Consider the following 13,636-nt stretch of genomic DNA (forward strand, 5'->3'; position numbering starts at 1 on the left):
TCGTATTTAAAATAAGCACAGTATGCAAGAGGCCCTGGGTTCTATCCCCAGAACTGCAAAATAAACATATACACACCTACCCATAAGTAAATCTCAACTAAATAGAACAGAGTGTTAAGATTTGGGCGGGCTGATGGTGAGAAAGAAGGTTTTGCTATATAACACAAGACTGGTCTCAGCCTTCCAAGCTCTTATTCTTCCAAGTATTATGGGGACGTGCCACATCTGGCTTCAAAATGTTACAACTTTTTAAATGCTGGATTTATATTTCTCTCTGCAGTTTTCTGTATCCTTGTAATTGTTTTTAAAGTTTTTAAATAGACAAAGCAAAAATCTACATAATAATTCCATCCAAAGAGTCACTAATGGGGCTGGAGAGATGGCTCAGAGGTTAAGAGCACTGGCTGCTCTTCCAGAGGTCCTGAGTTCAATTCCCAGCAACCACATGGTGGCTCATAACAATCTGTAAACCATCTGTAATTTGATCTGGCTCCTCTTCTGGCATGCAGACCAAACATTGTGTAATAATAAATAAATAATTTTTTTAAAATGCCAGGCAGTGGTGGCACACACCTTTAATCCCAGCACTCAGGAGGGAGAAGCAGGCAGATCTCTGTGAGTTTGAGGCCAGCCTGGTCTACAGAGCTAGTTCCAGGACAGGTTCCAAAAGCTACAGAGAAACCCTGTCTCAAAAAATAAAACAAAAAACAAAACAAAATAAATAAATAAAAAAAGTCACTAACATAATATAATTCAGTCCTATAGAGAACTGAAGTACTGGGTAAGTCCATAAGTAAAATGGGTCTAGAACCAAGCATAAGATTAGTAGTACACATGAGAAAAAGAAAGGGAATGATGTAATTAATGTGTCATGAAAAATTATAGGCAAATGTACAAAATGATGACCTAATCAATTTCTCCAAACGCTAGAGCTGTGCATTTTGAGGAAGGAAAAGCTCAGAATCCCTTAAGCAATTTTAAATCTCATCTCTAGAAGGAATCAATTGGTTTCTCCATTGTTTGGTCAAATAGTTGCTCAAGTCTGTTCCTCGTGTTTCAAATAGTGAGCTGTGCTTTATTGATATAAAATGTGAAAATACCTTATTTTACCTCTGAAGTTTCTAACTAACACAACTGAGATTTGTTTTGAAAATAGTATCTTACTCCAACTGCTTTTGAAGACTGAAAAGGCTTAATGGGAGCCTGGTATGACTGTTATCACTGTCATTAGGAATAAGGCTGTTTTGGCTTTCAGCTGGCAAATGGGCTTTGTGAACACACCACGGTTGATGTGGGAGTGTCATATCAATTTGTTGCTTTCATTGGTTAATTAATAAAGAAACTGCTTGGCCTGATAGGTAAGAACATAGGTGGGTAGAGTAAACAGAACAGAATGCTGGGAGGAAGAGGAAGTGAGCCAGATGCCATGCCGCTCCTCTCCAGGGCAGACACAGACGTGATGAAGCTCCGACCCAAGGTGGACATATGCTAGAATCTTCCTGTTGGGTCAACACCTCGTGGTGCTACACACATTAATGGAGGTGGGTTGATAAGGATGTGAGAGTTGGCCAGTAGGAGTCTGGAGCTAATGGGCCAAGCAGTGTTTAAATGAATACAATTTGTGTGTTGTTATTTTGGGGTATAAGCTAGCCAGGCAGCTGGGAGCCGGGTGGCAGGAATGCAGCCCGCAGTTCCTTTCTACACACGGTGCCTCAGCAGTATCCAGATATGGTAAGTTAAGTCAGTGACCAATCATCTTAGGACTCATCAAAAGAGCAGAGTCATGCCTTTGCTGTTGCTATCTGGAAGAAAAGCTCTAGAAACTGGACATTATGTGTCAGGACTCCCAACAATCCCCACTTTAACATTTTAAGATATTAACCCAAGCCAAGATCTCCTGGAAGGCAGGTCCCACTGTCATCCTGCTGTTGACAGTGATGAGGAGAGTACCTTCCAGCTCCTATTAAACAGTGGTTCTCAACCTTTAATACAGTTCTTCATGTAGTGGTGACCCCCAACCATACAATTATGTAATTTTGCTACTGTTATGAATTGTTATGTAAACAGCTGTGTCTTCCAATGGTCTTAGGTGACCCTGTGCAAGGGTCACCAACCCACAGATTAAGAATCACTATATTAAGCCCTATTGTGGTGTTACTTTTTAAATTAGAAAGTGAATCCACACTTTTCTCAAACATGTCAGCCTGAATTTTTTTTTTAAAAAAAAGATAAGGATAGACTCTTAGGAGCTAGGAGAGAACTTAGAAGAACACTTTATCCAAATGACTAGAAATTGGAGAAGATAAATTCAGCATATGAAATGATACCCAGTAGATACAGGGTATCAAGGAATAAAATACAACCAGTTCCAACCCCACTTTTAATTTTAAATGTTGTGGTTTTTTTTTTAAACAAAACAAAACAGATCATGACGGAGCATGCTTAGAATCCCAGCTCTTGAGAGGTTGAAGAGGAAAGATCTCAAGATCAAAACTAGCCTGAGTTATAGAGGGAAACCCTTGCGTATCAAGAAAAACAACCCTCAACGGATCAGTTATGGATTAAAATGAAAAACTATTATAAACTTATAATACATGACTTTTACTTTTAGACTTCATTTTCTTCCACTATTTTTTTCACTTGTGTATCTTTTTTTTACTGTTTTTAATTCTCCTACTATTAAGACATAACATTTGACCAGATGCAGAAATCCAATCTACATAATGAGAACATGACAATCATGATGGTTACCACTTATCAAGCTTATACACCAGATACTTGCTGCGGTTTGAACCTTACATGAACCTATTACTTATTCATTATAACATGACCTGGTTAATAATAATATAGTTGTTTCTAGAATATAAAGGAAGTCACTAAAGGTAAAACAACTTTTCTACAGCCAGGAGGTGGTGGGGCACACACCTTTAATCCCAGCACTTGGGAGGCAGAGGCAGGGGGATCTCTGTGAGTTCAAGGCCAGCCTGGTCTACAAGAGCTAGTTCCAGGGAAGCTCCAAAGCTACAGAGAAACCCTGCCTCGAAAAACCAAAATACAACAACAACAACAACAACAAAACACTTTCCTACATTCAACCAGCTAGTAAATGCCAGAGTTGGTGTTTGGCCCCATGGCTGTCTGGCTTCAAAGCCATATGATCTTTATTGCTGCCTTAGAAGTCTGGAATGGAGGGTACAGAAAATCTAGTTAGTCCTAAATTGAAAGAAACTTAATCAAGTCACGTGTCTTTCTTCCCTGAAGTTTTCCTAGATGTAGAATGAGAGCAATATCATTTCCTTTTCTCATCATAATGAGATCCAGAAGCTCATGGGATATATATATACTCACAGCATTCCATTTTAGCTAAAAAGATTTGTGGACACACAAAACGTGTCTATGAATGTTCATGTTTAGTTATTCATATCAACCAAAGAATAGAAACAACAATGTCCATCAACTAGTGAACAGATAAACTGTTGCATATAACAATGGGATAGTTCCCAATCACAACATGGGTGAAGTCATAGATGAATCTGGTAAACACTAAGTAAAAAGAGCCACACACAAAAGGCTACTTTTGTACGCTAGGATTTCACTGCCACGAAAAGTCTAAAACAAGGAAAAGCACGGGGATCAAGGTAGATTAAAAGTTGCCAAGGGTTGAGACATGAGGGTTTTCTAATGGCTTTAACACTTCTTTTGGGAAGGTAAAATATTCTCTAGATAGACAGTAGTGATGGTTGCATAACTCGGTAAATGCAGTAACAACTACCTAATTGCACGCCTTTAAAGGATACCATTTATGGGGCATGAATTACATCTCAATACAGCTGTTTGGTTTATTGTTAAGAACAACTTTGGAATGGATGAAAATAGAGAACACTATCCTGAGTGAGGTAACCCAGATGAATATGGTATGTACTCACTCAGTGGATTCTAGCCATAAATAAAGGACATTGAGCCTATAATTCATGATCCTAGAGAAGCTAAATAGGAAGGTGTACTCCCCCCCACCCCCAAAAAACATGTAGTTATCCTCCTGGATATTGGAAGTAGACAAGATTTCCAGGCAAAAATTGAGAGCTTGGGGGTGGGGAATAAGGGGAGATAGGGAGAGAGAAGTGAGAAGGGGAGGATGGAGAGAGCTTGGGGGAATGGGACAGTTGGTATGGAGGAGGAGTGGATATGGGAGCAGGGAAGTATATATCTTAATTAAGGGAGCCATTTGAGGGTCGGCAAAAGACTGGACTCTAGAGGGGTTCCCAGGTGTCCAAGGGGATGTCCCCAGCGTGTTCCTTGAGCAGCTGAGGAGAGGGTGCCTGAACTGGCCCTATACTATAGCCACTCTGATGAGTATCTTGCATATCAACATAGAATCTTCATCTGGCGATGGATGGAGATAGAGACAGAGACCCACACTGGAGCACTGGACTGAGCTCCCAAGGTCCAAATGAGGAGCAGAAGGAGAGAGAACATGAGCAAGGAAGTCAGGGTCGCGAGGGGTGCGCCCATCCACTGTGAGGGTGGGACTGATCTAATGGGAGCTGAACTGGGACTGATGGAGCATGTGATCAAACTGGACTCTCTGAATGTGGCTGACAATGAGGGCTGACTGAGAAGTCAAGGACAATGGCACTGTGTTTCTTAAAAAAATATTTATTTATTTATTTATTTATTATGTAGACAATATTCTGTCTGTGTGCATGTCTGCAGGCCAGAAGAGGGCACCAGACCTCTTTACAGATGGTTGTGAGCCACCATGTGGTTGCTGGGAATTGAACTCAGGACCTTTGGAAGAACAGGCAATGCTCTTAACCACTGAGCCATCTCTCCAGCCCCCTGGCACTGGCTTTGTGGGAACCTAGTCTGTTTGGATCCTCAACTTCCTAGACCTAGATGGAGCAGGGAGGACCTTGGACTTCCCACAGGGCAGGGAGGGAACCCTGACTGCTCTTTGGACTGGAGAGGGAGAGGGAGGGGAAATAGGGGGAGGGGAAGGGAAATGGGAGGAGGTGAGGAGGTGAAAATTTGTAGTAGTAGTAGTAATAATAATAATAATAATAATAATAATAATAATAAAAGAACAACTTTCGAGACCATGGCAGTCAAAGCAAATACATGTAAAAATACTTTGAAAAAATGTATTATAGAAGTATTGGGCTATTTTTGACAGTATATATTACATGGTTATAAAGAGACATGGTGGTGCATGTCTTTTAGTCCCAGCACTGGGGAGGCAGAGGCAGGCAGATAGACCTCTGAGTTTCAGGCCAGCCTGATCTATAGAGAGAATTCCAGGACAGCTAGGGCTACACAGAGAAACCCTGCCTCAGGAAAACAAACAAATGAACCTCATTACATACATTGAAAAAAAAAAAAAAGCATGGCCTCCTACCACTGCTGCTGGCTGCTATTTTTTCCTATGAGGATTTTGATTCCCTTCAAAGTACTTAGTTCCTCTGGCTCCTGAATACCCAGTTAATAAAACAATAATAAAACGAAAACTAAACTTGCTCTGATGGAAACCTCAGGGACTTGTCCTGCTTACAAGGAGAAAGAGGGCAAGGAAGCCACAAAACCACTAGGGCCTATGTTCAAGGCCAGAGAGGATAACAAGACTCTAGAGCTATCCAGAAATATCTGGAAGTATTTCATCAGGATTTTCTACAGTGAAGTCAGACAACCGGCCGGCTCTAAAGACGCCACTTTGGAAACAATCTGCACCTCCATATGCTGGGCAACACAAACACATCGCATTTCTCCCCTTCCCCTTATAGCAGTGGTTCTGGACCTTCCTAACGATTAGCCCCTATAATACAGTTCCTCATGTTGTGGTGACCCCCAACCATAACATTGTTTTTGTTGCTATTTTGTAACTGTAATTTTGCTACTGTTATGAACTGAGTTTTCTGATGATGTCAGGTGACGCCTGTAAAAGGCCATTCAACCCCAAAGGGGTGTTACTATAAAGTAAACACACAGCCTCTCTGGTGAGCTTGGCAAGCACTCTACCACTGAGCTATCCACAACCCACATTTTTCCATTTTCCTTTCAATAGTACTTGTCTGCAGCACAAATTTTTAACTCATTTTAAAGTTAAGGAACCCGAGGCATGGACAAGCCCATCCAGTTAGCAAGCAGAGTCAATCCCTTGTCAGCATCTGTTTCCTACTTTCCCCCTCATGCTCGCCTGTCTTTCACCAGATCATGTTCTGCATTTGCCACATGAACCTGGCCCAAGAAATTTAACTTCCCTTTGACTGCTTTGTTTGTGGCATTCATTCTGTAAGTTTCACTCAAAACACTTGCCCAGTGAGTTCGAGGCCAGCCTGGTCTACAAGAGCTAGTTCCAGGACAGGCTCCAAAATCACAGAGAAACCCTGTCTCGAAAAACCAAAAAAAAAAAAAAAAAAAAAAAAAAAACACTTGCCCAGAATAATATTAAATGTTTTAGAATAAAGCAATCTGGCCAGACTTCTCTGGTTAATCTTTCATGAATAATGAATGAACAAGGCTAGAGATCCCTTTCCAGTTACTAAAAAGGGTTTCAGAACGTATTCGGGAATGCTGATGTGGAGCAGCCCTGTGAATGACGTCTGGACTATGCCGCTCTGGCTTCCCAGCCAATCCAAATGTTAGAGATTCTCTCCATGAAATCAGGGAAGCTGCTCGGCTCTGCCCACAACCATGTCCTCATTTTTTACAGATGTGCTGAAATCTCTCTGTGAGTTGCTGCTTTCCAAGTTACCATTTATTATCTCTTTCTCTTTTTTCTCTCTCCCCACTAATAGCATTAGTTCACACCTCTTTAGAAGGTGGGAAGTTTCACCATCGCAAAGGAAAGCAAGCAACTGTGATGTAATCAGCAAACACCATCACATACTGTCCACTATCACCTCAGTGTAAACCTTGGAAACTCACCACAGCTGCCTCTAGCCTTTCTCCACAACCACACAGAAGGCACAGGGACCTCAAGAGCAGCAGTGATTAGGGATGGGACAAGAAGCCACATTTTTTCTAAAAAACTGCTGGTTTTGCTTTTAACATATAAGAAGAATTGAATTTCAATAGTAAACCCAGGTCTTATAGACCACTCTGTAAATTTAAAAGGAATGTACTGTATTTAAATTAGATTTCTACTCATTTAAGTCTCAATCATCTTCTTTGCAATTAGTCTTGACCTTAATTAACTTCCAACACTATCCTATCTATAAATGTGTAAGAACTCTTACTTGATGTAGAGATCAAACAAAACTTAAATTTAGACACTCCTTTCATAATGTATGTTCATTTTCCAAGCTGTTCAGTTAAAGACAGCACCTCTAGGTATCGAACTAATGAATTAACAACTTTACAATTGATGATGGACTTTCCCTGGGTAAAGGATCACAGATCTTTAGAGCGCTAAAAAACGCCAGACATATGCAGCACCTTTATTTTAGAGGTGAGAAGATGCCCAGGACACCAAGTCTCACAGATGGTTTAATCATGGGCCTTGCTCTTGGTTCCTGACTCCTTTGTTATACTTTGACAGCACCTGGGCTCCATACTCAAAGGCCAGAGTTCAGTTCCCAAATCTATCTCAAAGAAGGAAAAAATCAACTCCAACAAGTTCCATGGGGGTCAGAATGGTTTCTTCACACATATCCTACCAGTATAGGAAATTGGTTCCCATTTTGAATACTTTACAATTAAATTCTTGTGACTCACCCTGCTGAGTTGATCCAATAACCTCTGGTTCTGTTCTGACAGCTCCTGGACGGCTCGTGTTTTTTCTCGGTCTGCTTCCCGAAGATGGACCTGCTGCCGTTCCAGCTCGTCCTGCAGCTGCTTCACATCGGTCTCCAGCTCTGACACTCGTCCTTCCCACTCCCCTTCCCGATTCTCAAACCGTCTTCTCAGTTCATGTTTCTCTTGTTCTAAGTGCTGGGGCAAAAAAAAAGGGTGTGTGTGTGTGTGTGAAAATTCCAGTCTTTTTCTTTTCCCTTTACATACTTTTCTACAGACAATAAGCACACAGGGCATGTTGTCCATGTCACAGCTACAAAAGTATTCTCTTCTAGAACAAGGAAGGAGTTGGCTCACAAAGAAAACATCATTCCTACTGGAAATAATGTTTTGTTTCTTCTCCCTGAGCATGAGGCTCTAGACTTGGAAACTCATATTTGGAATTTAACAAGTCATCTTTTGATTAAACTATATATTTAAACAACTAAAAATTAGCCCAACAACCAAAACACTTGTTATTCTTTAAAGGAGGTCTCTCTTGGAGCCATCTTTTTTTTTTTCTCCTTGAGACAGGGTTTCTCTGTAGCTTTGGGGCCTGTCCTGGAACCCGTTCTGTAGACCAAGCTGGCCTCAAACTCACAGAGTCTGCCTGTCTCTGCCTCCTGAGTGCTGGGATTAAAAGTGTGCGCTACCACTGTCCAGTTTAAGAATCATCATTTATGCTTAACATCAGGTCAAAAGCAGCAAAGTGATTAGTTCATGGTAAGTAACAGAAAAGGGGAGAGCAGATTTGTGTTTAAGTTACTTGATGTATGTAGTAGGAGCTGCGGGGCTGCATTCTGCCACCCAGCTCCTGCCACTAGCTTTACCCGAAATAACAACACACAAACTGTATTCTTTTAAACACTGCTTGGCCCATTAGCTCTAGCCCTTACTGGCTAATTCTGATATTCTGATCAACCCATCTCTAATAAACTGTGTAGCACCGGTCTTACCGGGAAAGATTCAGCATGTCTGACCTGGCAGCTTGCTTCATCGCGTGCGTCTCAGATCGCGTCTGCCTGGGAGAGGGGAGCATGGTGTCTCTGCTCCAGAGAGCAGAGCTGTTGAGTCTGAGCTCAATTCCTCTTCCTCCCAGCATTCTGTTCTGTTTACTCCACCCACCTATGTTCTAACCAATAAAATGGGCCAAGGCAGTTTATTAGCCAATGACCTTCCTCCATCAGATGTACTCAATGTTTCATTAGTAGATATTTGCTACTGTATATATAATATACTACTATATTTCAAAAGCACTAAGGCAAGTTCAGTTTTAGATTTTATTTTATGTGCGTGTGTCTGGTGCTGGAGGTGAAAAGAGGATGTTGAATTCCCTGAAACTGAACCTACAGATGGTTATAAGCTGTCATATGGGTGCTGGGAACCAAGTCCAGGAAGAGAAGATAGTGCTCTTAACCACTGAACCATCTCTGCTGCCCTGCCAGACCTATTTTAAATCATGCATTATTAGTAAGCATTATTATTAATATTTATTTTTTGGCTCGTCCATTCATTCTTGAGTGGTTGCTGAGGCACAGAAACTTACCTAGAGACATTGGTGATAGACAAGACACAGTCTTTGTCTTTATGGGTTTTCATGCCAGTGGAGGACAATAGTAAAAATAAATTGTGTGTAACAAATGGTATTCAGGAAAACTAAAGATGGTTTGAAGTAACAATTCGATCAAAAAGGAGTCCACTGGCTCGAAGGTAACAAGCATATCTTTTCACTGTATGAGATAAACAGCGATTCAGAGGCAAATATGTTTTCCTATTTAGAAAGTAGTACGTCCAGCCGGGCGGTGGTGGCGCACGCCTTTAATCCCAGCACTCGGGAGGCAGAGGCAGGCGGATCTCTGTGAGTTCGAGACCAGCCTGGTCTACAAGAGCTAGTTCCAGGACAGGCTCCAAAACCACATAGAAACCCTGTCTCGAAAAATCAAAAAAAAAAAAAAAAAAAGAAAGTAGTACGTCCAATAGCCAAATCTTTACTTCATTCTAACTAAAGTACCAGTTCTTAACCTTTGGTGAGCTAACTATTCAAAGTACACTGATTTAAGCTGTGCGTAGTGAGTCATGCCTGTAATCCCAGCCCAGGGAAAGCTGAAGCAGAAGTACTTCAGCCCAGGCTACAATGTGAGATCCTATCTCCAAAACAAAAAATAATGACCCTGATCCATTTCCTAAGCATTCAGGCAGGACTGGAATGAGGTTTTCAACACCCTAAAATGAATTTTTGACTCTCTCCCTTCAGAGTGCTAGGTCATTCTTCCTGGGAAAAGACACTCTTAATTGAAGTTCTTATCTTTCAACGTATTTTTTTTTTTGTTTTGGAATGCTTCTTTTGGAAACGTCAAGTGCCAGCTTACCGTCACGTTAGAAAACCAGTCCCGTTATGTCAAATTTGAGTGACTTGTAAATGTTTCTACAAGCCAAATTTACTCCCCCAAAATGAAAATTTATCATGTTTGAGAACAGTCAAGAGAACTTGACAAAGATAAAAAACAGCAATCCAAAATTAAAATTGAGTACACTGGCAAAGGCAGTGTTCATGAAACTTTCAAATTGAGCACATTAAGGGGACCATTCATTTGGTTATAGTCACTCAAGTATACAGACTGAAAAATCACGTAACTTTATATTTACAAAATATATACTTTCAGTTTGGAGTATGTGGAAAAGGAGTAACAAGGGAGAAATGTCTACCTCTGACCAGTATGTAAAATATTTGCTCTTTTCTATCCTGATAATGTGAAACTTTCCAAACTGAGGATTTTTTCAGTCACTCTGGAAATTTCACAAAGAATGCAGAAATAAAAGCTAACTTCAATTCTAAAACCGTAATTGTTAGTTTTGTCCAACATGAAAACGGCTGAGCAGAAGGCAACACCAAGAACTCAGTAACCACAGTGTTACTGAGAGGCCGGATAAATTAGGCTTGTGTTCTAAAAGAACAGAGACTTAAAAATATTTAGCCAACAGCTGCTAGTGAACAGCCCGACCAAGCAACTGAAACAATCCAATTAACTCGTAGGGTGGAGTTGAGACAGGTGGTGTTGATCGATCTAATCTGTCCTTATAGTTCTTTAAGGACATTTCAGGTGTTTCAACTCTTGATGAATTTTGTACAGAATTTAGCCTTTGGTTTACTTTAGGAAATTTCTCCTAGAATTGTATTTTCATTTAAGCATTAAGTTAACCAGTAAATGGGCTGGAGAGATGGTTCAGAGGTTAAGAGCATTGACTATTCTTCCAGAGGACTTCAGTTCGATTCCCAGCACCGACAGTGGCAGCTTACAACTGTTTGTAACTCCAACTCTAGGGGATTTGACACCCTCACACAGACACACATGTCAACAAAAAAACCAACAAAGCACATAAAACAAAAATAAAAAAATTAACCAGTAAAGTCTAAGGAGAATAATAATAAATATAGAGGTCTCTGTCTGCCTGTGCTTCTTTTTGTTTTCCAGGGTTATATGGTACTTTGAAAATTAACAACAAGATTATCAAGGCCACCAAAACAAGAAAAATCTAAGAGGAGGCTACAAGACAGAAAAACTAATGTAATAAGGAATCCTGCAACAGAAAAAAGACATTTGATACAGACTTAGGGTACTTTATTAATTATGGCGTATGTTAGTGTAAGATGTTGGTAACAAGATGAGCCTGGATGTGGGGTATATGGATACTGTATTACCATTCCAATTTTTCTCTAAATACAAAACCAATTGTTAAGAGAAAAAAAGAACAAATCAATCAACTTCTACAATACAAAAATTAGTGTTACTAGTCTAAATAAAATAGATACTTAATAAAGTGACATCATCCTCCTAAGCCCAGGTCACTGCTTATGAAAAATACCAGGGAAAAAGCTCTGTTCTCTTGAGCAGCAAGCACTGAACGTACATCAGATTCCCCAGCCCTTCTCCTCGTCTAGTAGTGACTCTCAGAAACTCACTTCTATCTCCCTCCATCCCTCACTAAAAAAAAAAAAAAAAAAAAAAAAAAACTAAGAGAATCAGGCTTGGATGGGGAGAGAAAATACCAGAGAGAAGAGATTACTTCTGTAGAAATGGATAATCTACTCTCTGCCATATGGGGGAAAAAAAGAATCTGTACATTATCTTCAGCGAGCAAAGTACATAAACACAAGTTAGTACTTTAATTCATAGTAAGAGAAAAAAAAGGACCTGGTTAGATGTATGTTTTTAAATTAAAAGAGCTAATTACAGGTACAGAAGAAATAATAAAAAGGCCTTCCAATTAGATTTTTAAGCATGTGAAAAATATATTCTAGTAAGCTATAAAATGTCTACATTAATCTTTAAACCATTAATACACCTTTAAAAAGACAGTTGCACAAAACCAAATGCTTTTATATTTGTAATAACCAGATAAAATCCTAGATGTGGCATATAAAACTAGAAATATACTCCTGAGTGGCAGGCAGGGAAGATCTTGACTATAGTTTGCCTGTTCAAAAATCAGAAAAGTGACAATTCTGAGGACACCAAAATAAAACCCGTGCCTGAGAACACCACCACTGCTACTTATTATTATTATTTCATTTTTGGATAAAGGATCCCACTGTGTTGCCCATGGTGAACTCAGAAGTCAATATCCTTCATAGTACCTGGAATCAGAACACATGCCACCATATCCTCCCCTCACGTGCTGAAACTCCAAACCAACTTGTTAGCAAATGTGTTTGATGTCAATATCTGACAGTTCTCGGAAAATATTAAACCCTTCTTAAAAAGGATTATTATTACTCCCATGTGTTTAATTAAGAAATATAGCTGCTATGATAAACTTTAGAAAGTATTTTGTCTAAACAGACATTATTAACTCTAAACTGTTCAAAAAATAGACTAGTGGAGGAGGGGTGCTGGAGGGATGGCTCTGTGGTTAGGAGCACTTACTGTTCTTGCAAAGGACCTGGGTTTGGTTCCCAACTACCATGTGATGGCCCATGTGTAACTCCTATTCCAGGAGAACTGACCTTTGTAGGCACGAGGTATGCAGGTGGTGCACATACATACATGCAAACAAACACTCATACACATAAAAATAAAAGAAATATATCTAAAAAGAATCCACTATAGAGAAAATTCACTTGCAAGTATCAAATGAAACAAATCCAAATAAATTAGTCACTCTCAATTGTAGTACTAGAAGAATTAACAACGGCAGACATTGGTGGTGCAATCATCAGTATCATCAAATAAATACATTCATTAGCTAACGAGCAACTGTGTGTGTGTGTGTGTGTGTGTATACTTGTTATGTATACAGTGTTATGCCTGCATGCATGCCTGCAGGCCAGAAGAGAAGGCCAGGTCTCTTTATAAATGGTTGTGAGCCATCATGTGGTTGCTGGGAATTGAACTCAGGACCTCTGAAAAAGCAGCCAGCACTCATAACGTCTGAGCCATCTCTCCAGCCCTAGTGAATATATTTTCAAGTGTACACACACAAAAAAAATCTTAAAAGTCAGATACAGTGTACGTCTACAGTCCAATTAGTTGGGAACTGAGGCAGGAGAATCTCTTAAATTCAGGACTTCAAGACCAACATGAGTAACAACACAGTGAGACCCTATCTAAAGAAAAAAAGATAATTTTCAAATATATACAGAAGTATAAGTAAATTTAAATTTTCTATCTATGCTTAAGTTGTGGTAGAGTACACATGACATATAACTTACTATCTTACCCACTTTCACCATGGACAAGTCAGCAGTGTTGCATATAATGGAAATACTGTGCAACCAACCTCCAGAATTTCAGAAGTATAACACTAGTATTCACAAGCAGAACTGGAGAAGAGACAAGATCTTAAATGATAGTTTAGGCTATTTAAGCTA

General features: G+C 39.9%; 1 protein-coding gene across 6 annotated transcripts in view; it reads right to left on the bottom strand.

Annotated features, from left to right (window-relative positions):
• The window catches only part of Bicdl1 (BICD family like cargo adaptor 1), a 95,676-nt gene that overhangs the window by 79,831 nt on the left and 2,209 nt on the right, over window positions 1–13,636 (bottom strand). For all 6 annotated transcript variants that reach the window (XR_005974010.1, XM_041647967.1, XM_041647957.1 and 3 more), the window contains exon 2: window positions 7,711–7,926. Coding sequence is in view for 5 of the 6 variants with exons in the window: in XM_041647967.1 (XP_041503901.1) it covers window positions 7,711–7,926 (216 nt within the window). In the remaining variant the exon portion in view is untranslated. The remainder of the gene's footprint in view (window positions 1–7,710; window positions 7,927–13,636) is intronic.

This window comes from Microtus oregoni, unplaced genomic scaffold, assembly GCF_018167655.1.
Source record: "Microtus oregoni isolate MIOR12 unplaced genomic scaffold, Mior012 000003F_ref0000135, whole genome shotgun sequence".
Taxonomy (NCBI): Eukaryota; Metazoa; Chordata; class Mammalia; order Rodentia; family Cricetidae; genus Microtus; species Microtus oregoni.